The sequence below is a fragment of the Nyctereutes procyonoides genome, unplaced genomic scaffold, assembly GCF_905146905.1.
Source record: "Nyctereutes procyonoides isolate TBG_1078 unplaced genomic scaffold, NYPRO_anot_genome, whole genome shotgun sequence".
NCBI lineage: Eukaryota > Metazoa > Chordata > Mammalia > Carnivora > Canidae > Nyctereutes > Nyctereutes procyonoides.
In genome coordinates, this window is record NW_026575140.1 from 56,954,035 (window position 1) to 56,970,536 (window position 16,502).

Below are 16,502 nucleotides of genomic sequence, written 5' to 3' on the forward strand. Positions count from 1 at the left end.
TGCAGTCAGCTGAGTATCCTGACTCTTGGTTTTATCTTAGGTCATGATCTCGGGGTCGTGAGATGGAGCCCTGCATCAGGCTCTGCACTGAGCAGGGAGTCTGCTTGATATTCTCCCCCTCCCTCTGCCCCTTCCCCTGCTCATGCTCTCTCTCGCGCTCTCACTCTCTCAAATAAATAAGTAAATAAAATCTTAAAAAAAAAAAGACACAGCAGCAATGTCACCACACCATATCTACCCTAAAGAAGCGCCAAAGGCGCTCAAGGAGATAGGTCCAGGGGCATCTGCGGTGTCTTCTTTGTAAGTGCAAAAAATTGGAGATGACCTACACGTCCACCAGTAGAGGGATGGAAAAATAAAATGCCGTGTTCTGTGGTGGAATAGTATACAGTGGTTATGAGCAATGAAATCAATCTACACAGAGCAACGCAGAACTCAAAACCACATTGCCGCTTAGTAAGCATTTTGCAAACGTGCTATGCAACATGATATGGTTTTCAAATACCATATCAAGGTATTTGGGGCCGTGATAGGGCTTGAGCCACCTATGGGCTTGCACATAAATATGTACATAAAAGTTCTGTAACAGGGATCCCTGGGTGGTGCAGCGGTTTAGCGCTTGCCTTTGGCCCAGGGCGCGATCCTGGAGACCCGGGATCGAATCCCACGTCAGGCTCCCAGTGCATGGAGCCTGCTTCTCCCTCTGCCTGTGTCTCTGCCTCTCTCTCTCTCTCTCTCTCTCTCTCTCTCTCTCTCTGTGACTATCATAAATAAATAAATAAATAAATAAATAAATAAATAAATAAATAAAAGGTTCTGTAACAATACTACAAACACACTGCAGTGGTTACTGGTGTAGAGCAGGGGAGGTGGCAGGGGGCAGGTCAGGACTGGGAGGGGAGGGTGACCCAACCAGACTTGAGCTTTTTTATTGAAAATTTTTAACTTTTATAAAGGAAATTAGATTCAACTATCACTTGTGTAATGCAAAATGAATCTAAAAAAATGAAAATTTAAATTTAAAATGGACCAAGTTCACGGCAGAAACAGCATATTTGTTTATTTTTAAGTAAGCTGCACGCCCAACGTAGGATTTGAACTTATGACCTTGAGATCAAGAGTCACACACTCCACAGACCCAGCCAGCTGGGGGCACCCCCAGAAATAGCGTGTGTAGACTCCTGCTCTCAACACCCATCCCGAGGGCAGGTGGCAGGTGCTGCTGACACAGGGGGTGTGGAACACACAAGGCTGTCTCGGGGACGGTGGCATCTGCAACCTGCCACAGGCCATGAGTAGGGAGCTCTTGAGGATGGGTTCTGAACTCACATACCTAGAACTACAGATAACATGACACACAAGTTGCTGTCCAATCCAGAATATTGGATTGGGGCCTAGAATAACCCTCAGTCACGAGACGTAGGTGGGAAACCATATGGAGGCTTTACTGACCATCACATTTGATGTGGGGTCCTTAGTCTGCTCTTCTAGCTTAGCTCAGCACACAGCTCACCTTACCCCCTCTCCCCTCCGGACCCCACCCTGGCCTGCCCTCCCCAGTACCCCTGTGCCACCATCACTCTACCACGGGACTTGTTCTGTCCCTTGCCTTCCTAGTTCATCTAGAGAGTTTCAATTTAGATTAACTGTACCAGGAACGGCACATACTGTTGTCCCCTAACTTCATATTAACAGCCTGGTTACCTGGCACTGTCCTTATAAACAAGAGGAACCGTTTCTAGGCAGTGATTTAATGTCAGAAAAATATCCAGTTTTGGTCCTCACCCCACAATCCTAAACTGAACAACATTTTTCCTAAATATCAGTCAGCCTGAAAATTTCTGAAATCCCCGTGTCAGAGGAGGCTGGGGGCTCCGTCCAGCTGAAACAGCATCCCAAGGCCTCCCCTATTCCAAAATTTAATGTATATTTTTTGAAAGGATGGAGAAATGAGGAACCAAATGAACTACCTTCCCAAAATAATGGTCAGAGATCATAGTGAGATTTCACTGTGTACGTAATAAGCAAGTCCGAGTCCTGAGTCTGGCCCTCCATGACCGGCATGCACATGCACACGTACGCCCCGCACTGTGCCACCATGGGTGAGGCCACCCTCTGGGGGTCCCTGTTCCACTCAAGTCTATTCAAACCGAGGCTGAGACACACCATGTCTGGAGCTTGTTCCCATGAGGTCATGAGCCCTTCCTGCCCTGGCTCTGCTCCAACCCCGCTCACCCCATTCTCCGGTGTGGCCAGGGCTGAGTACAGCTTGCAGAGGGAGACAATCCCACTGTATTCTGGGAGGGGCACCAGCTCAGTGCAATTGTCTTTCTTGAAGGCCAGCATCTTGTTGATGAACTTCTCAAACATGCGCTGCAGGGGCTCCACCTCAGTCTGCAGGCAAACAAGGTTTCTGCAATCGCTCTTCACGCCTCGGGCCACATGGGCTCCTCTCCCTCCCACAGCTCCCTTCAGACCTTTGGCCTCTTATCCAGCCAGGACTGCACATATGGCTTCCAGCCCAGGTCGGTGTAGTCAGTGTAGACCATCCCGCAGCGGGAAACGGTGGCAGGAGAGGCCATGGCCAAGTTCTCCACTTCGAACACAAGAGACACCTATGGAGATATTTTGTCAGAGCTTCATCTTTCCCACCACTCGACCCCCAGTGAGAGAAACACCCAGACGTCCCAAAATGTCTCTATCCAAGTGCCAGGTGTGGCAGGATGAATAAAGAAGGAAGGTTTACAAACGACTGGCTTTTTAAAAAGAATTTAGGGCTCTTTCAAGGTCAAGTTTATGCAAGACCACTCTCTGGCTGCACCAAGTGGATGGATGCAGCCCGAGAATCCAGAACCCCAGGGAAACAAGGGAAGGTGGTGTCCCCGCAGGTCCTTGGGGTCTGCATCACTGTGCACAGGGCTTCCTGGCACACAGGCTTTTCTTCTAACAGTTGTCCTCACAGCCGCTGGGATACTCTCCCTCAGCCACAGGTCTCTCTGAATCCAGGTGTTCTCTTCACCCCTCCCCCAGAACCTTTCCCTCTGGGGGTGCCCCTGCCCCCTAACCAGCCCTGCTGGGTCCACACCTGCTCAGGCATCGCGATTCGCTCCCCATTGATGAGGGTGAGGACTTTGTTGTCGTCCATGACCGAGTTCATGCTCTCGATCCACAGAGTGTCCACGGGGCCGTCAAAAAGGATCCACTTCTCGTCCGGCTTCTCATCTTGGCAGGAGGAAGATGGTCAGGAAGCCAGACCTTCTTTCCCCAGATACCTCCCCCTCCACGTCCCACACATTCATCTCCTCGGGGATGTGAGCACGTGCCTCCTGGTACCTCAGCACTCCCCAGGCATCTTCCCCTCAAATGTGGACTTCCTAGCCCCAGACCATCCCCCCAACCACCCCCAAGACTCAGGCACCTGCCCTGCCCACCCCATGGCCCTCTGGGCACCTGCGCATGCTGTCCGCATGACGCTGGACAGGACGCCATCCGTCCACTCGTTAGTGTTGAGGTCATATTCCCCATACAACTCCCCTAGGGACAGCGCCTTTGGGTTCAGAGGGAACTCCTAAAGGGACAAGGGGGTGGGGTGTGCGTTGAGTGGCTGGCAGACACCAAGGCCAAGGTCTCCATCTACTCCCATCCCCACCATCTCCATTTGCTCTTGGGTCTCCCATCTGTCCCAGAAACCCCTCCCGGTCCCCAGCCCTGCCTTCCTGGACCACACTGCACCCCTGGTCCCCGCCCCCCCCAATGCCCCCACCCCGCCACCACGGTCTGCCCACCCAGCTGGCCTCCGCCAGGCGCTTCACTGTCCCAGCTCAGTACCCTGACGATGTTGAAGTTGGGCTCTCCGGCGCGGCACAAGTTGGACAGGGAGGATTGGAGGACACGCCACGAGGTGGTCTTGCCGCTGCCCGTGCAGCCCACAATCATGGTGGAGTGGCGGGAGTTCTTGGTCTCATACAGCTGGATGACCTTGGTGAGGGTGAACAGTGTGCTCTGCAGGCCCATGTCATGGATCTCCTGCTCGATGGTCTCCCGCAGCTGAGAGAAGAGAAAGTACACAGACATGGAAGAGAAAGCCAGGGGCCGAGAACGACTCTCAAACCACCCCCTGCCCATCGCCGCCATCTGGGGTGGGGGGTGTCATTTTCGGGCTGTTAGAAACGGCTCCAGGGCCCCTGAGCTCCAGCCACCACACACTCAGGAGCAAGCCAGCCCACTGAAGGGCAGAGACCCCAAAGGGTCTGCTCTGGGCCTCAGTGTCCTCCTCCACTAAATGGGAGTGATGAGGGTGCATTCCTTGTCAGGGTGTTGTGTCATCTCCCTGCTTTCACCCCCTCCCACCCCAGAATCCTTCTTCTTTCTTGCCAGCTTAGTGACACATTTACAAGGATATATTCTAACCAGTATGTTAGTGGTTTCGAGTGAAAGGATCATCCAGGGTATCTAAACCATTGATCCACCAGAGAAGATAATTCCTGTACTTTGGAGAATCGTCTTCCCTCCCGCCCCTTCAGTTCTACTGTTCTGACACGGCTTCTGCTCTGGCAACCTCTCCACACCCCTGAGGAGGGTAGAAATGTAGAGGCAGGAGGGGCGGGTGGGTGCAGAGAAAGTAGGAAGGCTCTGGGGGCTCTGTAGAGTCAGAGACCCGCTGAGTCAGGAGCATGAGGGCCGCAGAGAGAGTGCGGTGTTGGAGTAGGTCTACATGGTTTCGTGGATAAGGAGGCCCGGCCTGTGGATGGAACAGGGCCTGGGAGCCAAGCATCCGGCACCTGCACCCACATGCCCATGTGAGGTCGGCGAGGGTAACGAGGAACAGATACCTTGCCGTAGTCAATGACAGGCAGCTCAACGTTGGGGAACAGATCTTGCACGATGGCATTGAAGAGCGGCACGTCACCCGAGGTTAGCTTGGCAATGTTCATGTCCCGCATCGAGAGCAGCAGAACCTGGATGGGGAAAGACAAAGCCTCCGGCCTGAGGAACCAGGGCCTAGGCACCCACCAGGCCCTCCCTCTGTAAAGGGCTGAACAAGGCACACACCTGAGAGTCGTCAGCGGTATGACAGGCAACGTGGGGGACAGGCAGAAGGGTGGGGGGGTCTTGATCTGGGGAAGGGATCTGCAGAGCTTTGGTGGAGGCACCAGGGGACCAGTGACTGTGGAGGGTAAGGCCCAAGGGCTGGGGCCCCGATCTACCTCTTCATCAGACAGATCCGGTTGCAGGCGGCGCTTCTTGCCGGCATAGCGCAGGAGGGACGTGAGGGCACGCAGGCCAAAGTCATAGTGGTCCTGTCTGGAGAGCTGCTGCACAGCTAGTGAGTAGAGTGTGTACACTTTCTTGGCCAGAATCTGGGGAAGGAACACAGAGGGGGAAATCTCGACCTTTCCAGCAGCCTCCTGCCTCCACAGGGACTATTAGCAGCCAGCCCTGGGATGCAGGGTGGCTGGCTGCAACCTGTGGACAATCCCAAGGAGAAGATGTTGGGAATGGTGGCAACACGGATCAGGGACTTGACCGAGGGGAGGCCTCCGCACCCCATGGACAGCAACCAAGACGTTCCGTGGAAGACAGGCTGGCTGTGAGGCTCCTGGGGCGCCTCCATCTGGGAGTCACCATGGAAGGGAAGCAAGATAATCAATGCCAGGACATCGCGGGCATACCTTACAGTTGCCAAAGCCCTCCCCAAAGAGGATGATCTCTGCGATAAGAGTAGAATCAGGGACCACCATGGCGATGGGGCGGAACATGGATTTCAGGTTATCCGGCAGCTCCGTGCGACCAGCATAGCCTGGAAAACAGTGAGTTTATTTAGAACCCAGACCACTCCCCACAGACCCACCACTTCTCACTCGGCCCTGTTCTCCCCAACCCTAGCTCACCCCCTGCCCCCCCCCCGATTCTTCAGCTCCAGCTCCAGGCTCTCCCCTCCTCGGGGGTGGGGGGGGCCCTCAGTCCAATCCCTGGTCCTCTCCTTCCTTTCTACGCGGCCCTGTTTCAAACTCAGATCATAGAGCTGACAATCTCCCACCTCTCTGAGCACGTGCATAACTCACGGCAGCCCGTGTCCTCACCACCCATCTCTCTGACTCTTTCATTTCAGTACCTGAGCCCCTTCCCGTTGGCCCCGCAGATCCCTCCCCGGGGCCCATCCTAGGGAGCAGGAAGGAGAGCGCCCGGCTCTGCATTCTGTGGAGATCCCTCATGTCTGCAAAAGGGGTGGCAGGTCAACCAGAACTTAGGGAGCAGGTCCAGCAGGGGGATGGCAAAGTATCCCAGAGGACTGGGGTGGGTGTAGACACAAATAGTTATCGACCCGTTTAGGGCAGCCAGGAAGACTGCCTCCCCTCCTCCAGAAAGTTGGATGTTTACCCTCCTATCATGCTTTATTGTCCTTAGCCACCTTCCACTTGGGCTAAACATGCTTCCCTGGGAGAGGGGCAGCACGCAGCTATTTGCCCTGGACACCCAGTTCCACTCCCCACCCCGTACCAGGGTTCATGGTGATAAAGATCCCACAGGACCACACCAGATTTATTTCAAAGCCCTCAAAGTAGAAGCGGGTAAGGCTGGCGGCCAGGGCAGACAGGATGGACAGGATCTGCTGGGCCACCACTGACAGCACCTCCACGTTGATGCGGTTAAACTCATCAAAGCAGCCCCAGGCGCCGGTCTGTGGATGGGAGGCAGAGTCGCTGGGGCCAGAGAAGTAGTGGCCCCTCCAATGGGGAGGCACTGGGAACCGTGGCTAGCATAGCCTGCCTGAAATGTCCTGATGGGTGGGGGTCTCTAAAACATCTGTGCTTGGCGAGGGAGAGGGCAGTGGGGTGGCACGTAGCCCCATGGCAGTCTATGGCCAGAACTTCCTGGCCAGACGGGACAATCTCAGAGAGTGCTAGAGCAGGTGCGGGCTGGGAAGAGCCCAGAGTGGGGAATTTGTGAGCACGGAAGCCTGTGCCCTGAACCGGTTGATATGCGTTACCTCATTGAGCCCTGACATCATCTTTCAGGTTTTCAAATAAGCAGAAATTAAGCCTGAGCAAAGCTCCGGGAGGCACAGGGACCTGAGGGGATGACCTGAAGGATGAGGTGGTGGATGTGACAAAGCAGGGAATTGCACTGGGTTTTAGCTGAATTTCTGGGACTGTACCATACATATGGGGCCTCTGGGCTAGGGTTCGGGGTACGGACCTGGGCCAGGCCTGAGTACATCCTGCCCATGGACTTATAATCCAGGCCCTCGGAGCAGTTGACCACGATGACGTATATGCCAAGCGCCTTGCCCAGATCCTTGACGGTCTCCGTCTTGCCTGTGCCTGCAGGACCTTTGGGGGAGCCCCCCCGATGCAGGTGCAGTGCTGTGGTCAGCGTCATGTAACACCTGCCAATTGAGGGCAAGAGTGGGTCAGACTCCTAGCAGCATCCCCACAGCATCTGCTGCCCTGCCCCACCACCGTGTCACTGCACCCAGCCCACCTGTCTGTCAGGGGGGTGATGACGAGCCGGCCAGAGTTGCCCAAGTACTCATAACTGTACTGGAACTGCGTGTTGGTCTGGCGGATCATACAGTCATCCAGATCCTGGAGAAACGGGGGCGGGGGGTGCTTGCAGGAGCCAGAGGGCCGACTGGGAGGCGGGAAGGCTACCGTTACAAGAGCAGGGGTTCCGTTCAGACTATGGAGGGTTCATGTCCCGGATGGACAGTGGGTTTCATGCTGCATAGCCCCCTTCCCCAATGTACACAGCAGCTGCCCGCAGTCTCTCTGGACCCAGTCAAGTGACAGTCACGGTGGGCACCACCAAAAGAATGATTTGCTACTCCTGATCCAGGAGACGAACCAGAGTTAGGAACTAGGTTAAGATACCGTGGTGGGAGCGAGGGTGGGGTTACGGTACCATGGCATCAAGAGAAGGTGATTTAAAGCATGAGGCCCGCAAGCACCTTCTCCCAGTAGAAGCGCAGCTGGCTGAGCCAGTCGAAGGAGCTCATGTCCATGAGGCCGCTCTTGTACAGCTTCTCCAGCACGTCCCGGGCATGGACTTCTATCGTCACCAGCGCCACAACTTTCAGCCGCATGATTTTGGTCAAGTTCCCCCTGATGGCTTCCGAATACTTATTCAGCACCGACACCTGTGGGACGAGGAGGTGGGGAAGAAAGCAGAGGGGGCAAGGCAACCAAACCCTGACCACGCCTCATCCCAGCCTCACCCGACTTCCCATCCCAGCGCTGATCCCAAACCCCCAAGATTCCTGACCCCCAACATCCACCAGGAAAATGCCCTTCTGAGCCTCCCAGACTTTCATCGCTAGACTTCTGCCACAAGGCACCCTCTCTGTGACCCTAGCTCCAACCCATAGGGCTCCACACCTGCTTCTTCTTCATGACCTTGAGGATTTTCTTGTCTCCTCGCTCCTTAGCTGTCAGCAGACACTTGGTGACATCTGCCGTCCACTGGATCTGACTGGCAGTGATCACCATCTGGGACACATGCAGAGGCTGGATCTGCTGGCCACTCGCGCACCCCAGCTCCCAAACCCCTGCCTCTTCCTGTGCCCAGTGCTACTCCTCTCTCCATATACTTCATCTGCTTTGAAGGATGGGGCACAGGCCTACAGGCAGGAGCTAAGCGTCTAGCACTCAGGGTGGCAAGGCCTTTGCCCAGAACAGGGGCAAGAAGCTTGCATTTGGTGAGACTCAACATTCTGTCTTGACATTTGCTGCTCCCCTTCAGCCCTTTCTTATTCCCCAGTTTCTGCTGACCCCAGCTCACCTGTCCAGCCCACTCCTTCACCCATTTGTCCCTCTTGTTAAGAAACTTCTTGAGGGCCAGGCGACAGTTCCGGAGAAGGTCCCGTAGGGTCACCCTCATGGTCCGTTCCACATCACCAAGCCAGGACTAGGGGGAGGGGACAGGGCCTTAGGGCCAGAGACAAGCATCCCCAGAGGGCAGGGGTTTAGGAAACGGGACTCCAAGGCTTTGGGCCCCAGAGACAAGCTCAGGCTAGGCTGCAGCTGGCTGGGGTCCCTGAGGGACCTGGAGGCTAGGGGGCAGGCTGTCTGCTTTTCAGGTTCAGGGGAGAGCTTAGGGTTTTTAGCAATGGCAGGTGGGAGGGGGAAAGTGACCAATGTGCCTTCACAGAAAGGTTCTCTCCTCACAGAGCCAAGCAAACTCTCCAAGGGGAAGAAGAGTCAGCTAGATTTTTAGACCCTCACTACTACTCACCTCCACAGGCCCTTCTAGAAGTACTGGGTGGAGGAAATCAATGTACTCGCCATCACCTGAGAACATTCCTACAGCTTCCCATTTGCTGCTGGGTCCCCCAACCTATAAAAACGGGAAGCTCTTAATGGTCTGGCCTGCACACTCATGATATCCACCTAGAAGTTCCTGGGCCCTGTGAAGGTAGTCTCTGCTCCTCCCGCCAACCCTAATGTTAACGAATTCTAAAAAGTTCTGTCCCAGGTAATCCAGAATCATTCATGGCCCCCTCCTGTTGGGAGGGGACGGTCCCCTCCAAGGCCTAGAGTACCTCTAGGTCATCACTGTCTCTCCCCCGCCCTCCATCCCATCCTGGCCGGCTCTGCTGACCTTCTGTATTCTCAGCAGTTTGATGTTGTCAAAGCATTTTTTGAGGTGGGGCTGGACAGCCTCTGGGTTGCGGGACTGACCCAGAATCTCCAGGAGGTCATCATTGGACAGGAAGTAGAAACGGGGGAAAATATGGCGCTTGGTCTCTAGATACATATCCAGAGACTTCTGGATATCTTCCAGGACTGTGTTCATTTCTATCAAGGTGTCCAGAAGGCCTGGAATAAGAGCAAGGAATGACATTTGAGGGCCCTTTACCATGGCCCTGAGTGGATCTGGAGTGTGTGACTGTACCCACTTTGCCAGCTCTCGGATATTGGGGTACACATTGCTATAATGGTTGCTAGAAGCAGAGAAGTGTCTCCAAATCACTCTATCCCGCTTAGCCCATCCTCTTCATTAATTAATCATCAAGTGTCCATTGTACACTAGTCTGCATTTTTTGCACTATGCATTAATTATACGGTATACAGGATTCCACTAATATAGCGACATGTCATCTCCTTCAGTCTCACAATGACAGTTCCATCCCTCCAGCTCAGCCAGTCACCTCAAGAACTGGATATTAGAGCCTGTTCCGCATGAGCACAATCCAAAAAATTAGATCATTTGATTTCAATATATATCATATGCACACATCGAAAGAAGTCTGCAGGCACCAGGGGTTCCAGTGTCCCTCAAGGTAGAGTGAAAAGCGCATTAGACAGAGGGGCAGAGATGGCCATTCAAACTGCTGCCCTTTCACTAACTAGCATGTCTGTTTGAGCTTTTACCTCTTTATGGGTTAAATGGTAGTAGTATCTACCTCAAAGAACAATTCCAGGTTCTAAGAAAAACAGATTCGCTGTTGCAGGTTCTCAATAATCTTAGTTTCCTCCAAGCCTTGGGTTTTGATTGGTTTATTCCTTTGTTTTCCCAGTTTCTAGCTTTCTGGAGAAAATATGAATGCCCTGGAATCCAAACTCTGAGGAGATCCTCGTGCCTTCAAGTACAAAGTCTATGGGCTGCTGGGCCTCTGTGTGGCCCCTGAAGATCACAGGGTGACTCAGTAGCAGTGGGTGAGATGAATTGGTGCTTGTGCTCAATGAAGGGATACTTGTTTCTCTGGCTTTGCTTATAAATTGTTCCAAAATGTAATTTTGCCAATGATCTCAAATATTTTCTAACAAATGCATGCTGTCACTCAACTTTGCATATCCTCATGCAGACATTTTATCAGAATAATTAAAATTAAGGCTTTTTAAATACATATACCCAAGGTTTTTAGGAAAATGAAAAATCATTAAGTTGGCCCAAGGGTAAACAAAGGTGTCTTCTGAACCTTGTGACAGAACTCTTCTCCTCAGGATGCCTACACTTGGCATCCATCATCAGACCTCACTTCCTGAGTCTTGACCACACTCTACCAAAACCAACCAGCCTTTCTGTGTGTATGTCTCTCTGTCACCTCCTCACACGCCATCCCACTAGTTTACTCCACCCAAGTATTTGTGGAGTTTCACTCACTAAACTGTTACTTCATGCTCAGAAGAGGCAACGATGGTGCTGGTACAAAAGCCAGGTACCACAGCCTCTCAATAAATGAAGCATGTGGACACGACATCACACGTACTCAGCATCAACCCAGCCTCTGTCAGGACAAGAGGCTATGAAGCTCAACAGACCTGGATGGTGAGTGCTCCGGAGAGCATTGCTGTCCTTGCTCATCCAGTCCATGATGGTTTTCCAGTTGCTGTTGACCTGGTCAAAAAGGGCTGATTCACTAGGCAGCTGCTTACGGATGTCCTCTCCAAGGAAGATATTCTGAAGGGCCAAGAGTTGGGGATGAGAGGCTGTTTCTCATCTGTTCCCCACATTCTGCTCTCCACTCCCAGACCAGGAATGACAGCTAAGTGGAAGGTAAGGAGCATTAGAACCAAAGGCAAGATGCCCAAGTTCTGGAAGGACAGTTGGGGCTGGGAGGCCAGATCCTGGGTTCAAGAAGAAAAATGGAAGAAGGGCTAAGGCTGCTCAAGGAGGGAACTGAACCTGAGAGGTCATCACTAAGACTCAGACACTTGGGCCCAGGGAAAGAATGACTTGAGAGGTGGGAAAACATGGCCAGTAGAGCCAATATATAGGTCATATGCAGAGAAAGGAGTAAAGGTGGTTTACAGGAGCAGCTCAGGCAGGGAGTCCTGACCTCTAGGTACATCCACTGGCGCTGCACCGTGAGCACCATCTCAACAACCTCCAAAATGAGGGAGAGGCAACGTTCCCAGTGGTCCACGTCCTTCTCAAAGGCCTTGACAAAATGAGAAGCCTTCATGGTAGACAGGGCCACCTGGTTATCTTCCAATGCCTGGAACACCTCCTCTGTGCCTCTGCAGTAGAAAACATCAGAACTGTAGTCCATCCCCATGTCAAACCTCCAGAGGCTATGCAGCCCAGATCATGCAGCCTGTCCCCTGCCCTGCCACCCTGAGGCCCTCACTACCTGAGTCGGTGATGGCCTTTATCCTTATAGGGCACTATGTCCAGCTGAATCACATTCCAGGTCTTGGCAATGTTCTGTAAAGCCTGGGAAAAGAAATTGGGGGACAGAACAATCCTGTTTTTAGTCCCTAGGGGGAACAGAACTCAGAGGGGCCATTGGATCCTGAAAATCTGGCTGCAGAAGACTCAGGGAATGGGGGCTGTGGGAGGGGAATTAGTCATACCAACTCTATAGCCAGTTCTTTGGTCGCTGATGCAGAGATCTCCCCAATTTTCTCCACATGCTGGTCCCTCCCAAGGTCCACAATCTGCTCCAAGGTGAAACTCTCAGATTCTTGATCAAATTCCTGTTGGATCTCGTCCCTGATCTGATCCCAGTGCCTGAGGCCAGGGACAGAAGGTCAGGTCATGAGGCCCGATATAAAAATCTACTAGAAAGTGTTCGCATCGATCCGCAGGTTTTCTTTTTCCCATTGGGACAGAATACTCCATTTACATATTTATTCACGATTCAACACACATTTACTACATAGGCCCTAAGATGCGATCTTAGGCACTGTAAGGAGGTCAGAGATTGAGGTGTTGATTCTCTGGGAAGGGAGTTCAGACTGATCACTGCAGGTTTACTATAGACCGTGCACAGAGCCAAGCACTTTGCATGAAATGCCCCATTTAATTCACATACCCACTGCAAAGGAGGAACTTTGGTTCTTCCTATTGGACCCAAGGAAGCTGAGCCTAGGGGAGCTTGAACAACTGAAGCAGGTGAGGTAGTCAGGTTGTACATAACCACCAGATGCTTAATGGTAAAGCACTGTCAAAATCACTGTACTGGATGCAATGGGTAAGAAATGAAATTATTTCCTTCTAAATGGATAATTATTAAAATGCCACTTATAAAAGAGTTTATTCTGTTCTCAGTGGCTTCTCCTCTACAATGCAATGGATTCCACACACGTCAAAAGAGTAAAACTTGCAAAATAAAATTATAAAGTATTAGAGGAAAGTACAGAAAGAGTGCATGTTTAAATCTGGGAGGTTTGGGATCCCTGGGTGGCGCAGCAGTTTAGCGCCTGCCTTTGGCCCAGGGCGTGATCCTGGAGACCCGGGATCGAGTCCCACGTCGGCTCCCAGTGCATGGAGCCTGCTTCTCCCTCTGCCTATGTCTCTGCCTCTCTCTCTCTCTGTGACTATCATAAATAAATAAAAAAATTTTTAAAATGCTTAAAAAAAAATCTGGGAGGTTTTCTTCAATAAAGACCTAAAGCAAAAACCATGAAAGAAGAAAGAGATACTTTTGGCTACAAAAAAAGAAAACCTTCCAGGGGTGCCAGGTGGCTCAGTCAGTTAAGCATCCAAGTCTTGGTTTTGGCTTAGATCATTATCTCGGGGTTGTGAGATCAAGACCTGCATCGGGCTCCATGCTAAGCAGGGAGTCTGCTTGAGATTCTCTCTCTCCATCTGCTCCACCCCCCCATATTCACTTTCTTTCTGTTTCTCTCAAATAAATAAAATAGTTTTTTGAAAAGAGAATAAAGCCTTTTGGAGACAGAAGACATAAAGCGAGGGAGATGCAGGGGGAAGGAAATAGGGAAGGAGCCAAGAAGGCTAGAAAACCCAGGACGATGCATGAGACAGAGGACTGGGCAGGCCCAAGTGAAGGCCTCCTTAGGGTGTGTGTCTGTGGGCATCACCAGGTTGTGGCCCAGGCCAGGGGATGGCCTTGAGGAGCAGAGGAGCAGCCTCACCTCTCTCTAAGGGCTGGGTTTCGAAGGTCCGAGATGACAGGCATGATCCTCTTGAACTGCTCTATTTTGGAGCGAGTGGTTTCAATAATTTCCCAGTTGCGATCCTGGGCAAAAATCAGAGGCATCAGAAGCCCTGACCACTGTCCCCACACTGTCCCCCTTCCTCAGCGGGCTTACCTCCTGCTCCCCCTCCACCCTCCACACACCTTGTACTCTTTGGCCAATCTGGTGAGGCGGCGGAACAGAACATGTGCCATAGTCTCCATGGCCTCTGTCTGTAGGGTCAGGAACTGGCCAATCTTCCACTGGTTCCAGTTCTCCTCCCAGTCCCGTGTGATCTCCCAGACTTGCTGGAGTGCATCCAGCTCCTTCATGGCCAAGAGCAGAGAGGTACATTAAGTGACAGAACACCTGTCCTCTTCCCCGCTGATGACACTTAGGTCCACAGCTCCTCTCATTCTAAGAAGGCTTTCCCTCCACATAGTAGGGCTGCCTCCTCAGTTCAAACTTTTTCCCTACTTACTTGCCTTAGGATCTTGTCAAGAGACAAACACACGAAAAGATCCTTGATATCATTCGCCAAGAGTTGGACATGCAAATCAAAGCCACCTTGAGATACCACTTCACACCCAGCAGGATGACCAGGCCAAGAAATGGCATGGGGTGGGTGTGGATGAGGATGTGGAGAATTAGGAGCACTCACTTGGTGCTGGGGGGAGCATAAAACACTGCCCTGCTGGGGAAAAGAGCTTGATGGCTCTACAACAGATTAAGTGCAGAGTTGCCTCCTGACCCAGCAATTCTGCTCCTATGGCTGCACCCATGGGAACTGGGAAGGGGCCGCTGGCAGTTACAAGTACACACTTTCATAGCAGCTAAACAGCTGAAAGGTAGAAACGAGCCAAATGTCCACACAACAGAAGATTTCTCAGCCATAGAAAGGATCAAAGCACCAACGTGTGCAACAATGTGGATGAGCCTCCAAAACATTATAGTGAGTCAAATAAGCCAGATCTGAAAAAGCCACATATTTGTGTGGTTCCATTTATATGAAATGTAAAGGGCAGGCAAATTCATGGACAGAAGATGAATCAATGGTCATGGGAGGCTGAGGGGAGAGGGCTGTAGGTTTCCTTCTATGGTGATAAAAATGCTTTGGAGCCAGAGCTGATGACCTCACAATATCGTAAAATGTACAAAATGCCACTAAATCGTTTGCTTTAAAATGGTTATCTTGCTTTCTGAATTTTACTTCCTTTTTTTTTTTTTTAAGGTTCTCACGCTCCCATCTTCCTGGTTGGGCCCTCAGACCCCAGGCTCCTGCTCCCAGTGCCCAGCCCCGCTCACCACAGGGGCCTCGCCCAGCACACTACCTTCTCCAGGTTCTGCAGGTCCTTGGAAGCTGGCTGCTCGATCTTGAAGATGCCCAGATTGGAGCGGAGGCTGTTTTCTTCTTCCCGCATGGCATTGAGCATGGCCCGCACCTGGGCGATCTGTTCTAGGGCCGCCTGATATCCCACATTACTGGTGAAGGGGCCTGTGGGAAATTCAAGGTGAAGCTCAGGTTCCTGCTTGAGGCCATTGTCCTTTTGGGGGATCATCATGGCTCTCCTGACTCTTTGTGGGTAAATCTCCCTTCTTGCCTTGCACAACAGAGGTGGGCAGGAAAATGAGGGAATGCATTGAAAGAACAATGATTAGCCTTAGGAAAAACTCCTAGTTGTGACTTGAGAATCAGAGATGGTGGGCCATGGAAAAGAAAACATGGAAAAGAAATACTGGGCAGTGTGTCGCTGACAGCAGTGCCAGGCCTCTATCCCTCCCCAGCAGCAGCCTTCCTCTGCTCATCCTTGTCCCTATCTCCCAGAGAATGAGGCTTTGAAAGATTGGGTCAAAACAGCGGTAAAGAGGGAGGGGTCAAGAACAAAGTACCTTTGGATTCAAAGTCTTCCAGAAGATTATGTGCTTTCTTCTTAAAATCATCAGCTGAGTGGATGAGGCCTGTCTTGAATTTATCCTTGTGTTTCTTCAGCATTTGCTCACTATCCAGCAGGATTTGTTGGAATATGACCCACTCGCCATTGAGACTGTCCAGCATCTCCAGGACCTGAGGACATGAAGGAGGGGATGAAGAGCCACGAACAGGAGGTCTGTCCTCCTCACCTATGCTCTTAAGGCTTCTTTTCTGACCCTGTGGACCAGAGTCTGTGACCATGTTCTACATGCAGTGAATCCTAAAGACATGAAGCCACAGCTTCTGGGACAAAGAGGAACCCATCACCTGACTCAAAACATCATTTGAGGTCTTTGGCTCTCTCAGAGGCCTTGGAATCTCACAACTTCTGCCCAGATCACTTCTCTGCTGCCCCTCCTGGTGGCACAGGGCCTGCTACGTGGGGGTTCACTCTTTCCCCCAATCCACGGCTGGTATGGGCCCAACTCCAGCAGACCGTCTGCCATGGGAACTCACGTTTTCCTGAACTAGCACCTCGTACTTCTCAAGAATGGTGAATTGCTCGTATATGGGGGGGATCTGTGTCTCCAGGTTGGGCAGGTCATGCTGCAGGGTTTCCATGAGTTGCAGGCTGACCCCTAGTTCCTCCAGCGTCTGTGGGGGATGGCTGATTCTGAAGTCAGGCCAAAGAGAATGTTGATGAGCACAAGGGACCAGGCCTGCCC

The 16,502-nt window shown here is 52.0% G+C and overlaps 1 protein-coding gene across 1 annotated transcript in view; it reads right to left on the reverse strand.

The window, feature by feature from the left end:
• DNAH2 (dynein axonemal heavy chain 2) overlaps window positions 1-16,502 on the reverse strand; it is an 87,347-nt gene that overhangs the window by 34,842 nt on the left and 36,003 nt on the right. Inside the window, exons 20-44 of the mRNA XM_055305618.1 lie at window positions 16,294-16,450; window positions 15,756-15,930; window positions 15,197-15,360; window positions 14,030-14,191; window positions 13,824-13,927; window positions 12,300-12,456; window positions 12,077-12,159; window positions 11,783-11,963; window positions 11,265-11,403; window positions 9,601-9,818; window positions 9,235-9,336; window positions 8,782-8,907; window positions 8,379-8,489; window positions 7,952-8,140; window positions 7,486-7,589; window positions 7,201-7,390; window positions 6,502-6,682; window positions 5,673-5,800; window positions 5,208-5,360; window positions 4,833-4,958; window positions 3,829-4,047; window positions 3,451-3,568; window positions 3,086-3,222; window positions 2,478-2,615; window positions 2,236-2,394 (exon numbers count right to left, since the gene is read on the reverse strand). Of these exons, the coding sequence (XP_055161593.1) occupies window positions 2,236-2,394; window positions 2,478-2,615; window positions 3,086-3,222; window positions 3,451-3,568; window positions 3,829-4,047; window positions 4,833-4,958; window positions 5,208-5,360; window positions 5,673-5,800; window positions 6,502-6,682; window positions 7,201-7,390; window positions 7,486-7,589; window positions 7,952-8,140; window positions 8,379-8,489; window positions 8,782-8,907; window positions 9,235-9,336; window positions 9,601-9,818; window positions 11,265-11,403; window positions 11,783-11,963; window positions 12,077-12,159; window positions 12,300-12,456; window positions 13,824-13,927; window positions 14,030-14,191; window positions 15,197-15,360; window positions 15,756-15,930; window positions 16,294-16,450 (3,721 nt within the window). The remainder of the gene's footprint in view (window positions 1-2,235; window positions 2,395-2,477; window positions 2,616-3,085; window positions 3,223-3,450; window positions 3,569-3,828; window positions 4,048-4,832; window positions 4,959-5,207; window positions 5,361-5,672; window positions 5,801-6,501; window positions 6,683-7,200; window positions 7,391-7,485; window positions 7,590-7,951; window positions 8,141-8,378; window positions 8,490-8,781; window positions 8,908-9,234; window positions 9,337-9,600; window positions 9,819-11,264; window positions 11,404-11,782; window positions 11,964-12,076; window positions 12,160-12,299; window positions 12,457-13,823; window positions 13,928-14,029; window positions 14,192-15,196; window positions 15,361-15,755; window positions 15,931-16,293; window positions 16,451-16,502) is intronic.